At 41.6% G+C, this 18953-nt stretch overlaps 1 protein-coding gene across 1 annotated transcript in view; it reads right to left on the bottom strand.

The window, feature by feature from the left end:
* Positions 1 to 1878: 1878 nt before the first annotated feature.
* Positions 1879 to 18953, bottom strand: part of strbp (spermatid perinuclear RNA binding protein) — a 70192-nt gene continuing 53117 nt past the window's right edge. The window contains exons 7-19 of the mRNA XM_079235565.1: positions 17032 to 17144; positions 16073 to 16168; positions 15261 to 15372; positions 14420 to 14517; positions 12947 to 13052; positions 12425 to 12508; positions 11605 to 11813; positions 10249 to 10401; positions 9878 to 10012; positions 9070 to 9210; positions 8498 to 8627; positions 8088 to 8141; positions 1879 to 1992 (exon numbers count right to left, since the gene is read on the bottom strand). Of these exons, the coding sequence (XP_079091691.1) occupies positions 1898 to 1992; positions 8088 to 8141; positions 8498 to 8627; positions 9070 to 9210; positions 9878 to 10012; positions 10249 to 10401; positions 11605 to 11813; positions 12425 to 12508; positions 12947 to 13052; positions 14420 to 14517; positions 15261 to 15372; positions 16073 to 16168; positions 17032 to 17144 (1526 nt within the window). The 3' untranslated portion in view covers positions 1879 to 1897. The remainder of the gene's footprint in view (positions 1993 to 8087; positions 8142 to 8497; positions 8628 to 9069; positions 9211 to 9877; positions 10013 to 10248; positions 10402 to 11604; positions 11814 to 12424; positions 12509 to 12946; positions 13053 to 14419; positions 14518 to 15260; positions 15373 to 16072; positions 16169 to 17031; positions 17145 to 18953) is intronic.

Genomic DNA, 18953 nt, shown 5'->3' with positions numbered 1-18953 from the left:
CAATGATAACCAATCAAATTCCTTTTTCTCCATTCCCCAAATCTCTCCACAACAGTTCAACAACCTTGTGACTATCCAGTGCAGAAGAGGCTTAAAATGCAGGAACACTTACTGCATGAGGATGCTTCAAATCTTCAAAGACAGATTTCTGTCTCGAAATACAAAGTCGATATACCTTTTGACCGCGAAAGGTCATTTTGCTTCTTTAAACGTGTCACGGTGAAAATGTTCAGAATCACAGCTCCATTAAGAGCGTTACGGAAAAGTTTTGCAGAAGTGGCTGAAACTAGGCATGCACCAATAAAACAATACAGCAAAACAGATTACCAACATGATGCAAGACCTTTGTCGAAATGTAAAATCTGTAAACCACACTGTGTTGAACTCATTGGAATCGTTTTAATGTACTGGAACATGAGGCCAGAGATGTTTGATCCGTGCATCCTTAGTTGAAAATTCCTCAATCCATCTCAGCTTCAGCCAGGCCTCTTTTCTTTTTTTCCACATCATCTAGCTTCAGTGACAAACCCCATCCCTCTAGAAACGCACAGGTGTCATCCCAAACCACTCCCGAGTTTAGCTAGCTCTACTTTTAATTAGCTAGCCAGTAGTCTGTGCTGTGTCTTTCCCATTGTGTGAGAAGGCCCTTTGACAAAGCTGTATCTTCCACCAGCAGCATCTTGTCCGTACAGTAGAAGTTTGCCACTTGGAGGGTGGAGGGAAGTGTGTGTTTGCAGAAACAAGGAATAGTAATGCGTGCGAGTGCGCTGTGCTTTTGGTTCCTAAGGCGAGCGGGACGGAGCTGGCGATTGTTGATAGGTGAGTCCGCTAACGTGTGTTAACGGCAGATGGAGGAGCGCGTACATCAGAGTATACACATATATACTATACACATACAGTACTGTATTTGTAACAACAGTATTCCCTGCCAGCAGTGAGACTATAGAAAATGTGCTTTCTGACAGGAAAGGTGTGTGTGCGTGTGAGTGTGTGCACAGGTGTGATTGGGTTATGAGTGTGTTCAGTAGCGGCCACCTCTGGTCCAGGTCACGTAAACAAACCTCGGGCAGCAGAGAGCGTGCTCACAAAGGCTCAGAAAGACATACAAAGATAGAGGAAACGTTTGAACGAAGGAGGAAAGAAAGAAGGAAGCGTTATCATTCTAACAGCAAAAGTTAATATGAATACCAAAGATAATATTGCATCTCCTAGAACTAGCTTCAATTGCTCAGTGTATATAAAATTGGAAGAAAGCTATACTGTGATATTACAGTTACATTACACTTTATAATTCTAAAATAATTTATACCAACAATAGTTATATTTTATAGAATATTTACATAAATACATTATCATATAGTAATATTATTGTCAACACATCGTTATAGAAACATACACCATACATATATGTGTATATAGTCATGTTATAGCCACACGTACACACACATACGATGAATATACAATCAGAATGAGCTATTGCAATGCTGTGTTGGGTAAAACTCCATCGGACATTCACTTCTTCTCAATAAGTAAGCTTAGAGAGGAGTTCTGGTGTATTGCTATAAGAAAGAGCCTCGCACAGTCGCAGCTGAACGTTTCTCGTAAAATCCGAGTATTGCTTCATGTAGTTTCTCTCCTCTGAAGTGATAAACTGAGCGGAGAGTAGAGAAAACAAAAGAGGAGCGATGAGCCTTTCGGTCAGTAGTTGAGATTGTTTCTGTCGCCGCTGCTGTCGGGCAGAACGTTTTTTGATCCCAGCGGACCGATCAAACGGAAACAAGTTTTGGATCGATGAGTCCGTCACCTGGATAGAGAGGCAGCCCGCTTAGACGGACACAAAAGCAGGTGTCCTGCGTATACAGAAAGTGTGAAGAGAGTATCCAACAACCTGCTGTCCCTAGAAGTCAGAGAAGAGATCTTGGGGACCCAGATGAATGATAAAAGGAGCGAGGGTCCGCGGCTGGTAGAAGGGATTGTCAATGAAAAGACCACCTGCAATGAGTTCAAGAACAGAGACAAATAGAACATGATTGGTTACTACACACACACATATCTGTACATCTATATCATCTACATATATATCACCCATTCCTCCAAAGTCACTTCCCAAAAATGAACACATGACCACACACTGCCAGACTTCTGTTGAAGAACGAGTCCACCAGTGAGCGTTAGGGGTCCAGGTCCCAGAGAAGCAGCAGAAAATGAACGGGTAAATTGGAAATGGAATCTTGTGACAGGAAGCTTAGCTCAACATTAAGGCTAAAAGCAGGGGAAGCAGCCAGCCTCTGTCCAAGGGGAAAGAAATACACCTGTCAGCATATCTCTGCTTTGTCCACAAGATAAAAATGATATCGCTGCTTCCGCCCGTTTCCAGTCTTTATGCTCAGTTCCCCAAAACTAGTCCTTTTTATATCTTACAGCTATTCAAATCATGACCATGTGGAAACGCCTAATAACAATGAGTTAAGATGGAAAACGACATCAGACACAAAGAACATGTAAAAACTCCCTCTAGTTCGCTCTAAAAATAGATTTCAACCGAACAGAAGAATAACAGCTGGAAATTAATCTTCAATCATGTGAGACTGAAATAAAGCTTTGATGATGTCAGACAAATATCATTTGAAAGGTTTCACAACAACTCAATGGAGCTCAACCAACCATTGGACGACATGCTGGGTCCTCTCGTCTAATGGCTGCGCCTCACAGCTGTAATCACGTTGTGAGCGGTTATCTCTGCTGGTTGGATGACAGATGTGGTGAAGGACAATCTGACCTTCTACGAGCAAATGCTCTTTTGTACTGTTTTTACCTCTTAGATTTGTAATTGTTTTTACCTCTGACATTAGGTCATTCTTGTGTCAAATATGTAATTCTTTATTGAAACAGACAGTCAGGGATAGTTTCAGCGCTTCAGTTGGTGCCGATTCTTCTTTGACGGTTGAGTACAAAACAAACAAAACAGCAATGGTACTGATATTATAAAACAACATAAAACACAGTGAGGTTTGATGAATACATGTGGGTCCCTTATTGCTGCTTTTGATTGTAAATTGCATCATAGTTTATGTTCCAGATCTATAATACATGTTTGATAACAAGCCAATAGGAACGAGAATTACCACCTCACAGTTTTAAGCCTAAGCCAACCTGTCAAGTTGTCCAAAATGTCATTTTATACTTACTTTATAATGTTATCTTATTAGACATTTGTGTGAAAGTGTCGTTATTGGGATATCACTTCTACGGCCAGTAATGTGTTTTGTGAGGTCACAGTGACCTTTGGCCACCACAATACAATCAGTTCGTCCTTGAGTCCGTGTGGATGTTTGTGCCAGATGTAATGCAACTCCCTCCAAAGTTATGTTTATGCTAAATATGAAGAAAATATGAAAAGATTCCCTCCAGGCGCTCCCGAGATATCGCGTTTGTGAGAATTGAGCTGACGGACGACCAACCCGAAAACATAACTCCTCAGGCCACGACTATGGTATGGAGGCATAACAATATAGAGATATGGAAGTGGTCTATGTAGAAGTAATGTATTTTTTAAAGCCATTTCAAACCGATTGATCCAACTACAATAACGTATCGAGCTCTAAAATGTATGCAGCAAAAAGGCTGCAGCTGGCTAACATGACTCCCTATAAGGCTCTGCTTATACTGTAGTTGATACCACTGATGGCTGTGGGAAATCTGCCAAGCATTAATCCACGTTAGGTAATGGGATCGTGCAGCCGACTGCAACATGCAGGATCTAACAAGAGCTTTCTAAATTCATCCGTTGTCTTCGTGCATTTCTCTCTGAATATCTATAAACTGAGGGTCAAAAGGAAATAACGAGAAGCCCCGAGGTACGTAGAAAGATTGAAATTCAATCTGTGCATGTATGAGGCTGGAATATTAAACACAGTATTTTGTGCAGCTTGAAAGAGTGGGTAAATCCTTTCTCATGTTAAGTGACATACATAATAACTGCTCTAAATAGTCAAAGTCCAACCCAAAACAAAAAGTTGCTACTCCAGCAAGTTTCTTACCAGATTAAAGTCTTCAAATCAGATGAACAGGCGTTCAGCTTTTATAGGAGATAAACTTTATTAATTTGTCAACATTATTTATTTATTCCTATACATCCGTCACACAGCTTATTATTATTTCCTTCTTTCTTTTTTACATAGAATGTGTGTGTTGTGTGTATCATATTGCAAAGGTTCTCCTCTTCTTAGCAAAGAATTAACACGATAACAAAAGGTTGATATATATATTTATATAATTTAGACTCAAAGAATGATGTTATAATTCACAGTACAAATCCTTCAAGTTTTTATCTCTTAAGAACTTAAACCTGCAGTATTTCTTCATATTCATAAAAGTTTTCGAAACAGAAATAAAAAAATAGCTTTTAAAAATCTTCATCTTAAATCCTTAATCCTCTCCCCATCATAGATATTGTAGAAAAAGTTTCCCTTCTTAAAAAAAAAAGAGCAAATTGTACAGTCTGAATAAAAATGTTTGGTATGGATGAAAAGGCGCTTGTTGTGTGTCTGTGTGTGTGCCTGCGTGTGTGTGTGTGTGTGTATGTGTCCTATGCTAAAAGAAGTGGTAGTGCGGGATGGAGAAGGTAGGCATTTTCATGACAGGCAACAGAAGCATTCTCTTGGGCAAACCTAGAGGGGAGACATGAGAAGAGCACAGCTCCGCATGAGTCCAGGGCAACAAACACACCTCGTGGTTATATTCTCACTCCACTGAGAGGGCTCCCAAAGGGGGAGTGTAAATGTGCGAGAACAGGCAGGGTTGTGAGTACACAAAGTGACACCCTTCGTCGGTGGTTAGAGGAACCGAGAGGGAGAGAGACTCAGAATGAAAGAGGAGAAAACAAACGGCCAAAGTTAACGATTCATTTTGATTTATTACAACTTGGATCTTGTCACTGTTGCCTGATCATTCCATCGATAATTAAATTGTACACTGTTCGCATGGCAAGTTGATTGCTGGGGAGTGCAGGTCAACGTTGAAACGTTTCCTTTGTTTTGTCTTTAAAGAATATTGGCATATCTGGGGTTTGGTTCTTTTCAATGATGTCACATTGCCATATCTACACAATTAACTTGGTGAGTACAATGTGGATGTTACTGACTGGAATTATGGACAAAACTAGGACCCACGTTGTAATAAAGTGGAAGAATTATTTAAAAGGAGACAGTTGAGCAGGAGAAGTTGTGTAGTGTAATGTATAGGAAACTAGTCATAATGTACATTAGAGATCTAATGTGCTATAAGATGTAATGCAAAAGGCTCCACAGAAGGTTCTAGTGATCCCTGCAGTATTCAAGAATGCATTGTAAGTGTTTCCCAACAAGGAAGCCCAAAGCAGCTGCGGGTGCCAGAGCACAGTGAAAAAGCAGGAAACAGGATGAAAGCTTTGTTTCCAAAAGATACAAGGAGAAGTTCAAAATGTTTTCATGTGCCTTTTTTCTTCAATCTCATTGAAATGTGAGCCCCAATGGGGCCCCCCAAAGATTGTTTTTACTAATTAGGACACATTTTCCTCTTATTCTGGAAGTATTATTATATTAATAATACTATCAGTATTCATTCTTATTCTTCCCCTCATCTACAGCTCTGCATCATAAGTCAACTGTATATATTACAAATGTCCACCTTAACAGCAAGTGCATTCAATATTTGTGTATTAACTCAGAGTCTCTGGCCACACGTTGGGACCCATTGAGCGAGCCAAGCTTAACAGAGACAAAAACCAGCACAGCAAGGTCCCAACAAACATGCTGTGCTGACACAAATTGCCAGGGTGAAACATTTCCTCCCATAATCAAATTCTGAGTATAACTCTAGTTTTCATGTCTGTCTTTTCTTTGTTAAATAACACAGGATTGACATCCTACCTACTTGGAGGAGGTCAGCTGAACGCACAATGATCTCTCACCAGGATACGTGATACAGTAGACTGCTGAGTCATGGTGGCAGAGATGCACACAGTTAAAGATTTACGCTCAACCACCCTGAGCTTCCAGACCATTTAGGCGCATTATGTGACACTTTTTTGGAGTAAGTGCTCCTAAATCTTTATAACTAGGTGCACCAATGTGACTTGCAAATACCCCCTTTTTCTTTTCCTAAAATAATCACCCTATATCATGTGAAATACCAGTTGGGAGCGAGAGCGAGTGTGTTTGTGTGTGTGTGTGTGTGTGTGTGTGTGTGTGTGTGTGTGTGTGTGTGTGTGTGTGTGTGTGCGTATCCTGTCCACACCAACACGCTGGTTTGCATTGACACTAATGGCACTTTTTACGTACTTAAAAAAAAGACCAATTCTGATTTATCAACGACGTGTAGATTCTGAGAGTGCAACTGAAGGTGAGAGAGAGAGAGAGAGAGAGAGAGAGAGAGAGAGAGAGAGAGAGAGAGAGAGAGAGAGAGAGAGAGAGACTTTTGCAGTCACTTTATTCATAGTGGTGGGTATGGCACCTCGTACACAGAAGCCATTATGAGATGTCTATGTTTAAAAAAAGGACTATTTAGTTTCATGATTTAAAAAAATTAAAGCAACACATCCCTTTGTGACTGTTCAAATTAAAACAGCACATTGTTACTTCTGTAAATTGTCATTCATTCATTACTAAAGCATTTATTAGTAACACAATTAGTATATTAAAATGCAAATAAATGAAACATTTTAATGTGTTGCCTTGCATGTGATTAAGTGTTGCTCCAAAATCTTGTGCTGGAGCCCCGCCCCGCCACAGAAGAAACCTGTTTATTTGCCAAGTCTTTTCATTGGCCGGGCATGAAGCGGCCTACTGAATGCCTTCTCAAATATTTTGGATGTCATGGCCATCAACCAACATGATAAAAAATAAGTCTGTCACTTAAATGTTCTAGTTGATGAAAGCAGAAACTACCATTGAGTTCTTTGTATTTCAGTAAAGATTTAGTAAATTGTGCGGCTACCAGGGACCAAAAAGAAACACCCCAAACGAATGCAGAGCTCCACCATAAACATAAAAACTAAGGCACACTTCATATTCAGGGCTGTTTTGGGGTCTCAGGAGGGTACTAGATGAGTGCTCCGGGCCCCGGATCAGTTTCTCCGAGCACATAAGACCCATTCAAACTCAAAGCTGAAGGATGGACAGAAAGGCCTCCCAATGCTACATGTGTGCGCCCGCTACACAAGGCCGAGTCTGTCGAGGTAAATATGACCTTGTCTGACAGAGGGACGTATGTGTGATTGCATTTTGCACCAATACCTCTGCTGTCAAAAGGTCAAGGATTCGTATAGATTTTAGCCTATGCACCGTGTGTGTGTGAGTGTGGGAGAGAGAGAGAGAGAGAGAGAGAGAGAGAGAGAGAGAGAGAGAGAGAGAGAGAGAGAGAGAGAGAGAGAGAGAGAGAGAGAGAGAAAGAGGCTCTCAGCAGTGATGACATGAAACCCCTTAGCAGCAGTGACATGACAGGAGCAGCCGGGCAGTGGCAAGGGTGCTCTGTCACCCTATCTTAAATAAAGTGGCGGGTAAAGTGACAAACCTCACACTATGTGTTCTGCTAATCTCAACAGAAATATATTTGCAGCAAAGTAGTGTGCCGGGGTTATAATCAGTCTAAAAGAGCTTGGAGATTTAGTGAGAGGTGGCTGTTTTATCGTACAGTTCTCTATTATTTTCCAGTTCAATTCAAGACAGACTGTGATCGGCTTCTAATGAGATACAAGCTTGAGACTGATGGCAGCTCTTTACTGGCAGATTGGTGATCCAACCAGAAGAGATGAGGAAGAGAATGGCAACAAGCAGATTAAGATCAAAGTGGTGAGCGGATAATAAGCCAAAGAACAGACTGATTAGCTTGACGCACGAAACAAAGAAGCAACGGTTTAGGCTTTGAGTAATTGTAACTGACACTTTGAGCACTGAATGATTAATTAACCCACAAATAGTTAAACTTTATGGTAAGTAGGATTAGAAAGGAACTGTATGGTTAAGAGAGGAGAGAAGGTGGAAGAAGGTCATAGATGGTAGACGGAGGGTAAAACGAGTCGACAGGGTAAACAAACAAGAAGCACATACCGTATGCAGGAGCAGCTGCTGCAGCAGGGCTGTAGCCATACGGTGTCCCAAAGCCTGTTGGGGAAGAGGTTACAGCGTCTAATTCAATTGTGCACTTGTTTAATTCAAGGCTGCATTTTCCAACATGTTGGAAATCATCCTACACTCTAGCAGACAGGTATAGGTGCAGGATAAGGCACCTGAGTGGAAGCTACTATCCTTCTTAACAAGATCAACATACTGTTCATTCACATATATGAGTGGAGGTCCAGCACAAACTGAAATGTAAAAAGGGCCATGAATATTATCAAGTTCAATCAAACCTGATGTGAGCGTCCAACAAATTGGGGCAAACACTCTGAGACATTATATATGTACACACACATATACAGTAAAAACAAGAACACCACACACAGCTATCCTCTAACTACCTTGTGTGACATATCCAGGTGCGGCTGCACTGACGAAGGGTCCTCTTGCGAGGGCTGCTCTTCCTCTTCCTCTGGCTACCTGAGCTGCTACTGCTGAGGCTGCTGCTGCCGCGGCCAGGGCTCCTTTAGTCTGGATACGGACACACTGTAAGGGAGAGTGTTTAAAACAGGCACACACGGCTTTTAGATGCATAGATTAAAAGATGTACGTCTGCATAAATATGATGCACATAAGTAATTAAACAAACACACACACACACTAATGCATTATGGGTCTAATTGTTCACAAATCGATTGGCACACAGGCTCATTGACAAAATCAGTGGAAGACTGTCCAACCTTCAGTAATCAATGAGATGACCAAAGTGGACAAACAGCTCTGCAGAATTGATGATTACTGATCACAAAAGACTATTAAACATTACCATCTACAAAGCTCCAGTTTGTCTCTCAAGGAAGAGAGCAACAGATTGCTTCAATTATACGTTTCATTGTGTATGTGTGTGTAAATTCCCCAAATTGAAACCGTGCCGTCTGTGTCTGATATGTATTGTATGTGTGTATCTCTTCACCTGAGGCAATATCTTCTTTTTCTTGTTTGCAGCTGCGTTGGGACCAGAGAAGAGCTTCTCCAGAGCCGCCAGAGCAGCACTGGCCTTTGCTACTTTTTTGTTGGGGCCTGCCCCACGAAACTTCTGTCCATCGACCTCCACCTGACATGACACACACACACACACACACACACACACACACACACACACACACACACACAGAATGTTAAATATCATTCCGAACAAGTTTTATGATTAGAGTTAGACAAAAAGAACACATGTGCATCAGGTGAAAAGTATTTTTTTCCACAATGGATTTTCTGTTCTAATTATAATTGCTATTAGTGGTTTAATATTTTATGTTGCAGCTCTGTCAAAACAAACAATCCCACAATAATTTTTCCCAAAACCCATGCATTCATCAGTCATCAGTAAGTCAGCCAGCGCTGAACAAGACGGCTTGTTTAGCGAGTCCCTGCTGCCAAGTAGGCCTGCTAATCAATCAGCAGAGCGATGGAGCAGCCGAGCATGTCGGAAAACAACACACCCCACAGAGAACAGGCCTGCTCCAGGAACCAAGTTGACTGATTGACGTACCCGTTTCTTTGTGTTTGTGTGTGTGTGTGTGTGTGTGTGTGTGTGTGTGTGTGTGTGTGTGTGTGTGTGTGGTTTAGCCTCTGTGTGTCTCTGCATGGCTAAAGCTCATGTGCACTTATATTGTTTTACATTATTTGGATTATATGTCACTCCATGTCGCTCCACAATATGTGACATGTTTTATAATCGTTTATCAGAGTCAGACTGTGTGTACAATAAGCTTTCACTTCACCTCCATAACAAAGCGTTTGTCGTGGCTGCCTCCACTTTCAGAGATGAGTTCATATTTGAGGCCTCGTCTCTTTTCGTTGAGCTCCATGACCGGGTTCTTCCCACTTGCTGTCAGTATGGGACCCTGAGTTCGCACCTGGAGAGTGAGAAAAGATTATGAATAATTCTTATCTTCTTAGCTATATTAGATACAGTACACAGTGTACAGTACACCTGGCAGACTGAGCGTAAAGATTTAACAAAGTTTGGATACCTTTTAGGCCCTTAAACCAGAGAGACGGTCACATTTGAATCACTTGCGTCAGACTTAGATTTAAAAGGATTTTAACTTAGTGGTTGCATTTGTATCAGCACACGTATCTCAATCCCCACCTCCAGTGTGTTGGAACTGTCCGTGGAGTGTTTTGGATTATTGCTAGTGTGTGACGACGTCTCGCTCTTCCCCTCACCATCCGACTTCTCGTCTGAACTCATGGGGTCCAAGTCTGAGTCAAAACCTGTCGGGTAGCCCATCGCTTGGAGAACCTAGAGAAGAAAGATGATATTAAAAAGGGTAAAAATTAGTTGGGAGGAAAGCAGACAAAAACAAAAGCTTATATTGTTGGCTATGACAAAAAATATGTTTTAACAACTTGTATTTTGCTGCTTTTGAGCAGGCCTAAATTAAAGTCTTTACTTTTGTTGTGTTGTTTTCGTTGATGTGGAAATCCAAAGTGACTAAAATAATTACATTGTGTTCCTACTGTCCTTACACACAATCTATGTAATAAAATAACACTAAATGGGATGAGATGGATCTTAAAATATGAGAATAAATTCCCACTGGCACATTTATAACCCTTTGTGTGTGATGGCTCTGTTTTGAACATACTTCATTGGCATTAATAGCCATAAAGGAAGAGAGCTGCTACCTCAGGCAATAAGAATGAAAAGGAGTGCATAGACAGGTAAATGTGTTCATGACACAAAGGACTATATTTTAACAAAACAATTCTACCGGATACAGCAATACTGCAGCATACACACTTTAATTTAATTTCCACAATGGTTACAATAAAGCCATTACAATATGCTGTCTGCTGCTGAGTCACACACGTCTACTGTAAGTCCTGGACAGCACACAGAGCAGCAAAGGGATTCTGAACAATATGCACACACAAGAGAATAGAAGTATGACACGTTTTTGACCCAAATAGGTGATTGCGTTGCACCTGCTGAACCAGCCAATACAGTGAGTAAGTACAGCAGAGAGAGAAAGAGAGAGAGAGAGATACAATGAGAGAGAGAAGGGGAGATCAAAAGGGCAGTACATGAGAGAAAGAAAGAGAGTGAGAAGAAGAATGGAAAAGGGGGAGAAAAAGCCTTTTATGGAAATGGAGCGGATAGCGGATTATCCTGGCTCTATGCTCTGGAGAGCCTCTTTGTTCACAACCACTTTGGGATTACATGGATTTGCCCACCTCCATCCCTCCAAGTACGCACATGCAAACACGCACACACACACACGTATAGATGCACACAGGTTTAGGCTGCCGCTGGAGCTTGGAAAGTTCTTCAGGTAGCCAAAATGATCTGTCTTTTTTATTCATGGATCTTTTATCATTTTGCTGTTCTGTGAACAGTATGTCCAAACAAGCACAAAATAAATGAGAGAGGACGTTCTTCACCTGTCAGTTGCACATACATAACACACACACTTCCCTCTTTCCTATTCACTTTCCTCCTAACCTTAACAGCGACGTGGAGCTTGGCGGTCTTCTTGGAGGATCCAGATGCTTCATAAATGGTCCCATCCAGATCCACAGACATGGTGAAGACCGGCGCGTGAACCGGGCCCGACTGGGACAGCAGGCGATACTGCAGCCCCGGCCGGATCTGGTTCAACCGCATCAGGGCGTTCATTGGCTGGTTGGAGTCTATGGCTTTACTGTCTAGGACTAATGCAAAACAAAAAAAAGGAGGAGGTATGGTTACAGTTGAAAGTAGAGCATATTAGGATACATTTAATAAGGTTTTGTAGAAGGTGTACCAATTATTCAGACGAAATTGGACAGACCGGGCCAATTCAGAGATACTGCATGTAATAAATCACACTTTCTAAAAGGTTTTCAGAGCACTCGCCGGTTGTTTTCATGATGAATAAAACTGTCTCTCTATTTTCGTTCTCTTTCAATCACTTTTCTTGCTTTTGCCAATATCTAAAAATGCCTCTCTGTCTCCATTAGACGTGTATCATCTTCTCCTTGTATGAAGAAAGAGCTGGGGATGGTTGGGTGGCCTACTAAAACGTTAGCAATCAATACTATTGATCTGCCTCCGAGGGATGAAAGGAATGTGGAGAGAAGCAGGCAGGGAAAAAATAGAAGTGGAGGAGAGAAGCAATGCTCGACTACAGACAACAGAATCTGATTACTTCCATCTCTAAGCATTGTGCTGCTTTGTTTTTTAGTTGTTTGAATGAAAATAAAATGTTAAATAATTGGTGTGAATTAACGGAAATAGCATGAGAAACAGATCTAAACACTTGTTCTTTCTTTCCCACTCTCACCTTTCCTCAGATTCCTCTTCATCTTCTTAATAAGATCCTTGTCATCCATCGCTCCATCCTCGTATGGCCTCTTCAGACCTAAGCCTGAGAGAAAGCAAGAGGGAGAGACCCAGAGAGAAACAAACATAGATTTACAAATCAATCAGTGACTACAAGAGATGTTAATATGAACACAAACAAAAGGCACTTATGTGTGACAGAAGAAAGGGAGGCGAAGGCAAAGAAAATAAGCAATATGTGAGAATAAGCATTGATGGCTAAACCCACAGAGAAGATAAACAGAACAGACAGGCAGACCAGCTAGAAGTCAAACAATGGGGAGACTTCTGTCTTGCATGCACCTTAATCGGTAAATGCTTTGTCAATTTGCCATGTCAGCGTCACGAGGCAACAAAAAGCTTGAATTGATTTTCCATGAAAGTCGCCTTGAAAATGTGCCAACAATGAACAAAAGCAGAAAGAAAAAAAAAAAAGAAAAATATTGGACACAAGACAGAGATGCACAGGGGGAGGTAAACACACCTTCCTTATCAGACCAAGGATATTTCTGCGATGGTTTATTTGAGGGAAGAGGCTCCATCTCCAACACCTTGTAGATCTGTCCGAACGCCATGAGTCTGAGAGCGTGCTGTTGGACGTAAAGCACAGGAGACAATTAGAAGATGCATTCAAACCTATATGACAGTATGGACGTTAATAGTCAAATAGTTTACCGTTCTCATACTGGCATATAGGTATTACAGCAATTTTGTATTGCGCTTACCTCAAAGTTAAACCTACATTTCCCATAATGCTAACTGATAGTGTGTTTCTTAGACCTTCCCTGCCTCCTAAATGCCCACTTCCTCCAACCAGAAGGCGTCCAGTTGAGTGAGTAAAGCCATCATAACACAGACCAATGCAAAATGAATACCCTGCAGCTAGATTTGTGGTCGCATATTCTGGTTTACAGTAGACATGTATCTTCCCTCATGAAGAGAAAGATGAATCCATAATGTTCTTTTTGTTCGGAAATTCTGTTGTCGCATTTTCATTCAATTTGAAGTGAAGCTGTCTGTATTAATATAGGACAAAGGTGGTGAGTTCTGGTTGAATAACTGAGACCGAGCAGAAGTTCATCTAGAATATTAATGCTGATGAAATGATATTCATCTTCACAAATATCAAGAGACCAAGTCTAAACATAGAAGCACATGGGCACAGGTGTACATATGTAAATGAACACTAAATCTCGGCCAGGTCTGTGCATTAATGAATGTCGACATGTTTATAAAAAAATAGTTATCTTGCAACACAGATAATCAAGTTTGTATTCAAAGATACTGACCAGTATGTGTGTGTGTGTTAATGTATCTCAATCTACTGTACACAAACAATCAGAAAGATAACCAGAAGGGCCAAAGTGGCTCTGCTAATACAAAACCATTAGGGAAGCAGAGTGTCTCAGATATTCATGAGGCTTGGTGTAGCTCATTGACAGAACAGCTCCCGCTCTAATATCTGCTCTTGTATCTGCTCCAATACAATTATCCCCATTGACATTCCTGCCTCGTTCAGGCTGCTGCCTTCAAAGGAAATGGACGGCAGGATTCACTAAGCCATGCGGCTCAGAGGCTGCCCTGCTCAGTCGAGTGTGTGTGTGAGTATGAGAGTGTGTGTGTGGGAGAGTGAAGGAGGACATGACGGCACGCACGCCCAAAGTGCATGCACACAAATACTGTCCTCGGGCTGTCAGGAGATGGATTTATGGCTTACAATGGCAATAGTTTCCCACACCAATCATTAAAATGCAGCACCACATAGGTCTTTTCTGGAGTGTGTGTGTGTGTGTGTTTGTGCATGCAGATTGTGTGGTTAGGGTGGTGATGGGGTATTTCTGTCTGGTAATCGGCATGCTGCTTACAGATTCCCACACACTGACAGCTCAGGGCGAGGGCAGCTGGGTGATAACAACTGTGTCTTTAAGCTGACGTGTGTGTGTGTCTGCGTGTATACCTGTGCACGGAAGGTAATGGCCTCAGCCTGCTGGTCGGCCATGTTGGCTAGTGTGTTTGTTGGCTCTTTCTCACATGGGTCGTGTAAACCTGGACCACCTGGGGGAAGCCACAGAAGAAGACGACACACACACACACACACACACACACACACTAGCCAGTTAGTTGTTTTCACTTTATTTCTCGCTCAACAACATTTAATTAGGCTTCACTGTTGTGAAATAAACAATCGTAATTGACAACCGCAGCTATTGGAGCAAATCAAACTAGTCAAACTGGCTGTGAGGTATTCAAACCAGTCACTTAATTAAAAAAGGTAAAAGTCCTCATCCTCTAATTGCGCCACATTTGGGTTACATCTATAGGTTAATATTCTCCTGCCAGGGCCACTTTTTTCTCCTGTAAAGTAATTCTATAGATTAAAATGTAACGTTCGTATACACTGTTCTTTCCCCTCTTAAAATATATTTATTGTATCTTTAGCATCCAAATAAAATGTCTTAAATCAAGTCAAATGAAACTCAGCTTTCCTATACTTGCAAAGAGTGTACAACATTCTGCAAGAAACCCTACAGCTGCTTCTAATTAAGATGCTCTCATAATAATGACTTTCCTCCGACAGCTGCGCTCTGCTAGGTCACGCATCGACCTCTCTTCGAGAGCAACGGCTCAAAGATGTGCCAAGCAGAGCCTCGATATATCCGCTCATCTCCCCAAACCTAGCATGCTCCCTCGCTACGCTCAGCAGCGACGCCAATTTGCATGGAAACACACATGCTCCTCTGATGATTTCTTTAATCTTTCCAGCGGTGTGTATTCATACATCCGCCATGGATCCATACCTGGTAGCAGTATTCCTGAGGCCAGACACTCCATGACTCGACGCAGGGCTTCACCGGCCCCGAGAGGTCTGTTGCAGGTGGCTATTGCCTTCTCGCAGATAAGCTCCAAGGGCTGCAAGTATACACACATACTTATGAAGACAGATGAACATGCAACAATATTTGGAAAAACGTATCACCATCTGTTGCAACAACACTTCTACACAGTTCAGCCACATGAGTAAAGGTATGTTTTCACAAGAGATTTGAAGAATTAAAAAGAATCGAGCTTACATTTTTCAGCAATTATCTCTTCACACTGTGCCTTAGGACAATAGTGCCTCATTATAGAGAGAGCTGAGATTGTTCTGCTAATGTTGATATAACACATTTTGTATCTCATATACAAGTGCCTTTAAAAGGTGAATTTAAGAAATTCTGTAAAATCGAGAGAATGACCTCAGATCTCAGGGAGTTAAATATTGTGAACACATAATATATTTAGCTTTTTTTTTTCTCATAACTAATCTTTCTTGCTAACAAAATTAAAAGCACTTCTATGAATCAGATATTAATGAGCCCTATTTTATGGTGTCCACTGGAATTCTTCAGCCTTGTATGGGCCACACGGTTCACTTATGGATTATGTTTGAGCACAACTCTTCAAAATGTTTCAATAAAAATAGGAACCTCCCAATACAGCAGGGTGATTTTGTTTGTACAAATGCAGACAACGGCTTAAAAAATGAATGAAAGTTCAAGGGGGCTTAACGCTTTCTTTTTATTTCATAGGATTAACACTCAAACATGGGCAGTGACAGCAAAAGACTCACCCATCCCTTGAGGGGTTCCCAGACGGGGTGTCTATTGCACATGTCTCTAAGTATCCTGAGAACGATAACGCAGGACTTGAGCCCGTTCACTCGAGCCTGAGAGAGATCGTGCGATCAAGGGGAGAAGAAGGACAGGTGGAGGGATGCAAGAAGGAAGATTAAACAGAAAGAGGGAGTGGTATTTAAACAAACACACACAGATAAACAGCCTGCTTTACATGACAAAGCCACATAATGAAGTGATAGTTTCTGTCAAAACCCCCACAGAGAATGAATATCCTGAGTTCTGAAGACACTAAACATTTTTAATTCACTAATCATGTTTTATTCAATATATTCCTCTAAATTAGTAAAAATAATAATCTAATAGTTTTGTCAACAGAAAAGGCCTACATCTTGAATGTAAAATGTTGTCAGTAAGGTACGTGAGTGAGGAGATGGGAAGGGGTATGGGAGGGGAATCAAAGGGAAGCACTGACATACTGAACAGAGCAGGCAGGTTCACATGATAGCCAAAAGAAAAACAAGTATTAATCATTGCTTTTGTAGCCTTACGATTCTTCTAATAATAATATTTTTGCCAGTTCATGAAGGTGGGTGGAGTGCAAAAAAAAAGAAGCTTTTCTGGAATAATTTTAATGACTGATAATCTGAAAGTATTTATGTATCTGATGGGAAATATTTCTTCAAGGATGTTGAAAAACAAAATCTTGCTTGACGGAACTGGTGATGGGCATGCATACAAACACATGTTTATCAGCCATATTTCCTTTAACTTTATGATAATTTGTAATGATTCGAGCATGTGAATTAAAACTGATAACTAGTAAGCTGTGTTTCCGGACTGATCTGATAATTAGCATCGCAGCATTAGCTGGCAGCGATTGTGTGCCCTCTGGGTGAATCGTCAGGCTACAATAAGCATCGGGCAGGAAGACAGGAAGTGAGTGGGTGCCGACCTGGAACCACTTGGCGTGTCGCAGCGCTGCCAGGGCCAACAGACATCTGTGTCTATCCAGCACCTCCCCCTCCTCCTCCTCAGCCTCCACTGTCTGCGCAGCAGCACCCAACACTGCCACAAAACAATAACAACCCAATATAGAGAACGTAAAACACACACACACACGTCATGTCTGAGTGTGTGTGTTTGAATTGTGCGTGCGTGAATGTGTGCAGACCCACTTGATAATGAGTGTGAATGCACACATACACACACACACATGCATGGATATTTTGGTACATACAAGGTGCTTTTCATGCCATAAAGTTGTTCCCCTCCTTGTAGAAAGCGCTGACTCTCTACAGGTCACAGATCTGTGATGAATGCACAGAAAAAACACCTCACTCTATGGACAATGTGTCATTTTCAACACTGTGATAAGTCTAACATGTTAACTGCATCACATGTTGACATCTTAAGCACGTAGTGATACAGGATGCACCGTCCCCCGTATACATACAGTACACGTGTTGAAAATGAAACACACTATTCAACAGTGGGTACGTAGTTTTCATCCATCCAGTCACTGACAGATCAGTGAAAGGGAGAGCAACCGGGGTCATGAGGGAAGAGACAACCTTTTGGGATGGAGAGCCCCCCAAAGACATACACCAAACAAATACCTAAGGAGTGTTTGATTTAATGTGTGGCCATTGTTGGGACACATCCATTCATTTCGCTGTGCCCAACACGGTAAATCAATCTCTCCTTTATGTATTTGAGGAGGATTTCATTTATTTTGATCCAATCCGCGCCAAGCAGGAGTCAAAATAGAAGTTTTATTTTTCTTCTGGATTACTTAAGGTGCACTTGATTTCACAGGCTTTAAGAAATGTGTTGCAGAGAAAACAAATCAACTCCCTGTCTGGGCAAACACAGAATCAAGCGCTCCTAAAGTAGAACTGAAAATAAAAGAAAAAATAAATAATCTAAGATAGCTTGACCCAGTCTCAGACAAACACAACACAGGAGGGATCCAGGCAGGGTTTAGTCAAGAGCATCGGGTTGGTAAAAAGAGGAGCATTCTTGAGCTTTTATATGTAAGCGTTTGATTCATGCTGCCAAGCACACCCCAATGGTTGAGTTACCACGAGCTCACCAATTCTGCTATTTTAGTATCCGGGAAATCTGATGTGCAAGGCGAGCTGAATCAAACGCAGCTGTGTATGAATGAGTGTGGTTACATGGGTTTCTGAAGAGGGTTTATTGTGTGCAGGATCTAGTGGAAGTGACATAAAACACACTAAAGAGCCCTTTGGGTCTCTATGAAAACACGACTAGGTAAATATTTTCTGAATCACTCTCCCTTGAAAAGAAAATCCTTCCCTGAAGAAATATTAAGTTGAAATGCCAAATATGTGCAATGTGCAGCAGCTTGAGCACATTTATCTCACGTTATCCCTGAACTCATCCAGTCGCTAGCTCTCCCTCTGTCTAATGCATGCAGTGGTGTGTGTATTTGTGTTTCTACGTGATGTATAACGGTGTATCCGAAGGTCTGTCAGCGGGAACCCAGCTGTACGTGGGACCGCTCTGTTGCTAGTGGATCATTATAGTGTTTGTCCTCCCACTGCTCTCTCAAACGCTCTGCTTGCTGAACCTGCACTCAGCACTCTTATTTTATCATTATCTCCTTCTGTGTTACTCTCGTTTAGTCTGATTAACATTTTTTTTTACTGTCACAGCACCCTCCCTCCCTCTGTCCCCCACAAAGCACTGCAGTGACCGGCATCTGAGCTCAAAGAGTACGCAGGCAAACACAGTAACCCGGATTCACATGGTGACCGACTAAAGTGTCCGATAAAATTACCACTAGTTTAAATCAATGGGTTGATTCCACATCAAGGCATTATTGATCAAAGCATTTAAATAGCCAAGACG

Source organism: Taurulus bubalis (assembly GCF_910589615.1).
Source record: "Taurulus bubalis genome assembly, chromosome: 19".
Lineage (NCBI taxonomy): Eukaryota > Metazoa > Chordata > Actinopteri > Perciformes > Cottidae > Taurulus > Taurulus bubalis.
Note: the sequence above shows the minus strand (reverse complement) of the source record. Positions and strands in the feature narration are given on the sequence as shown.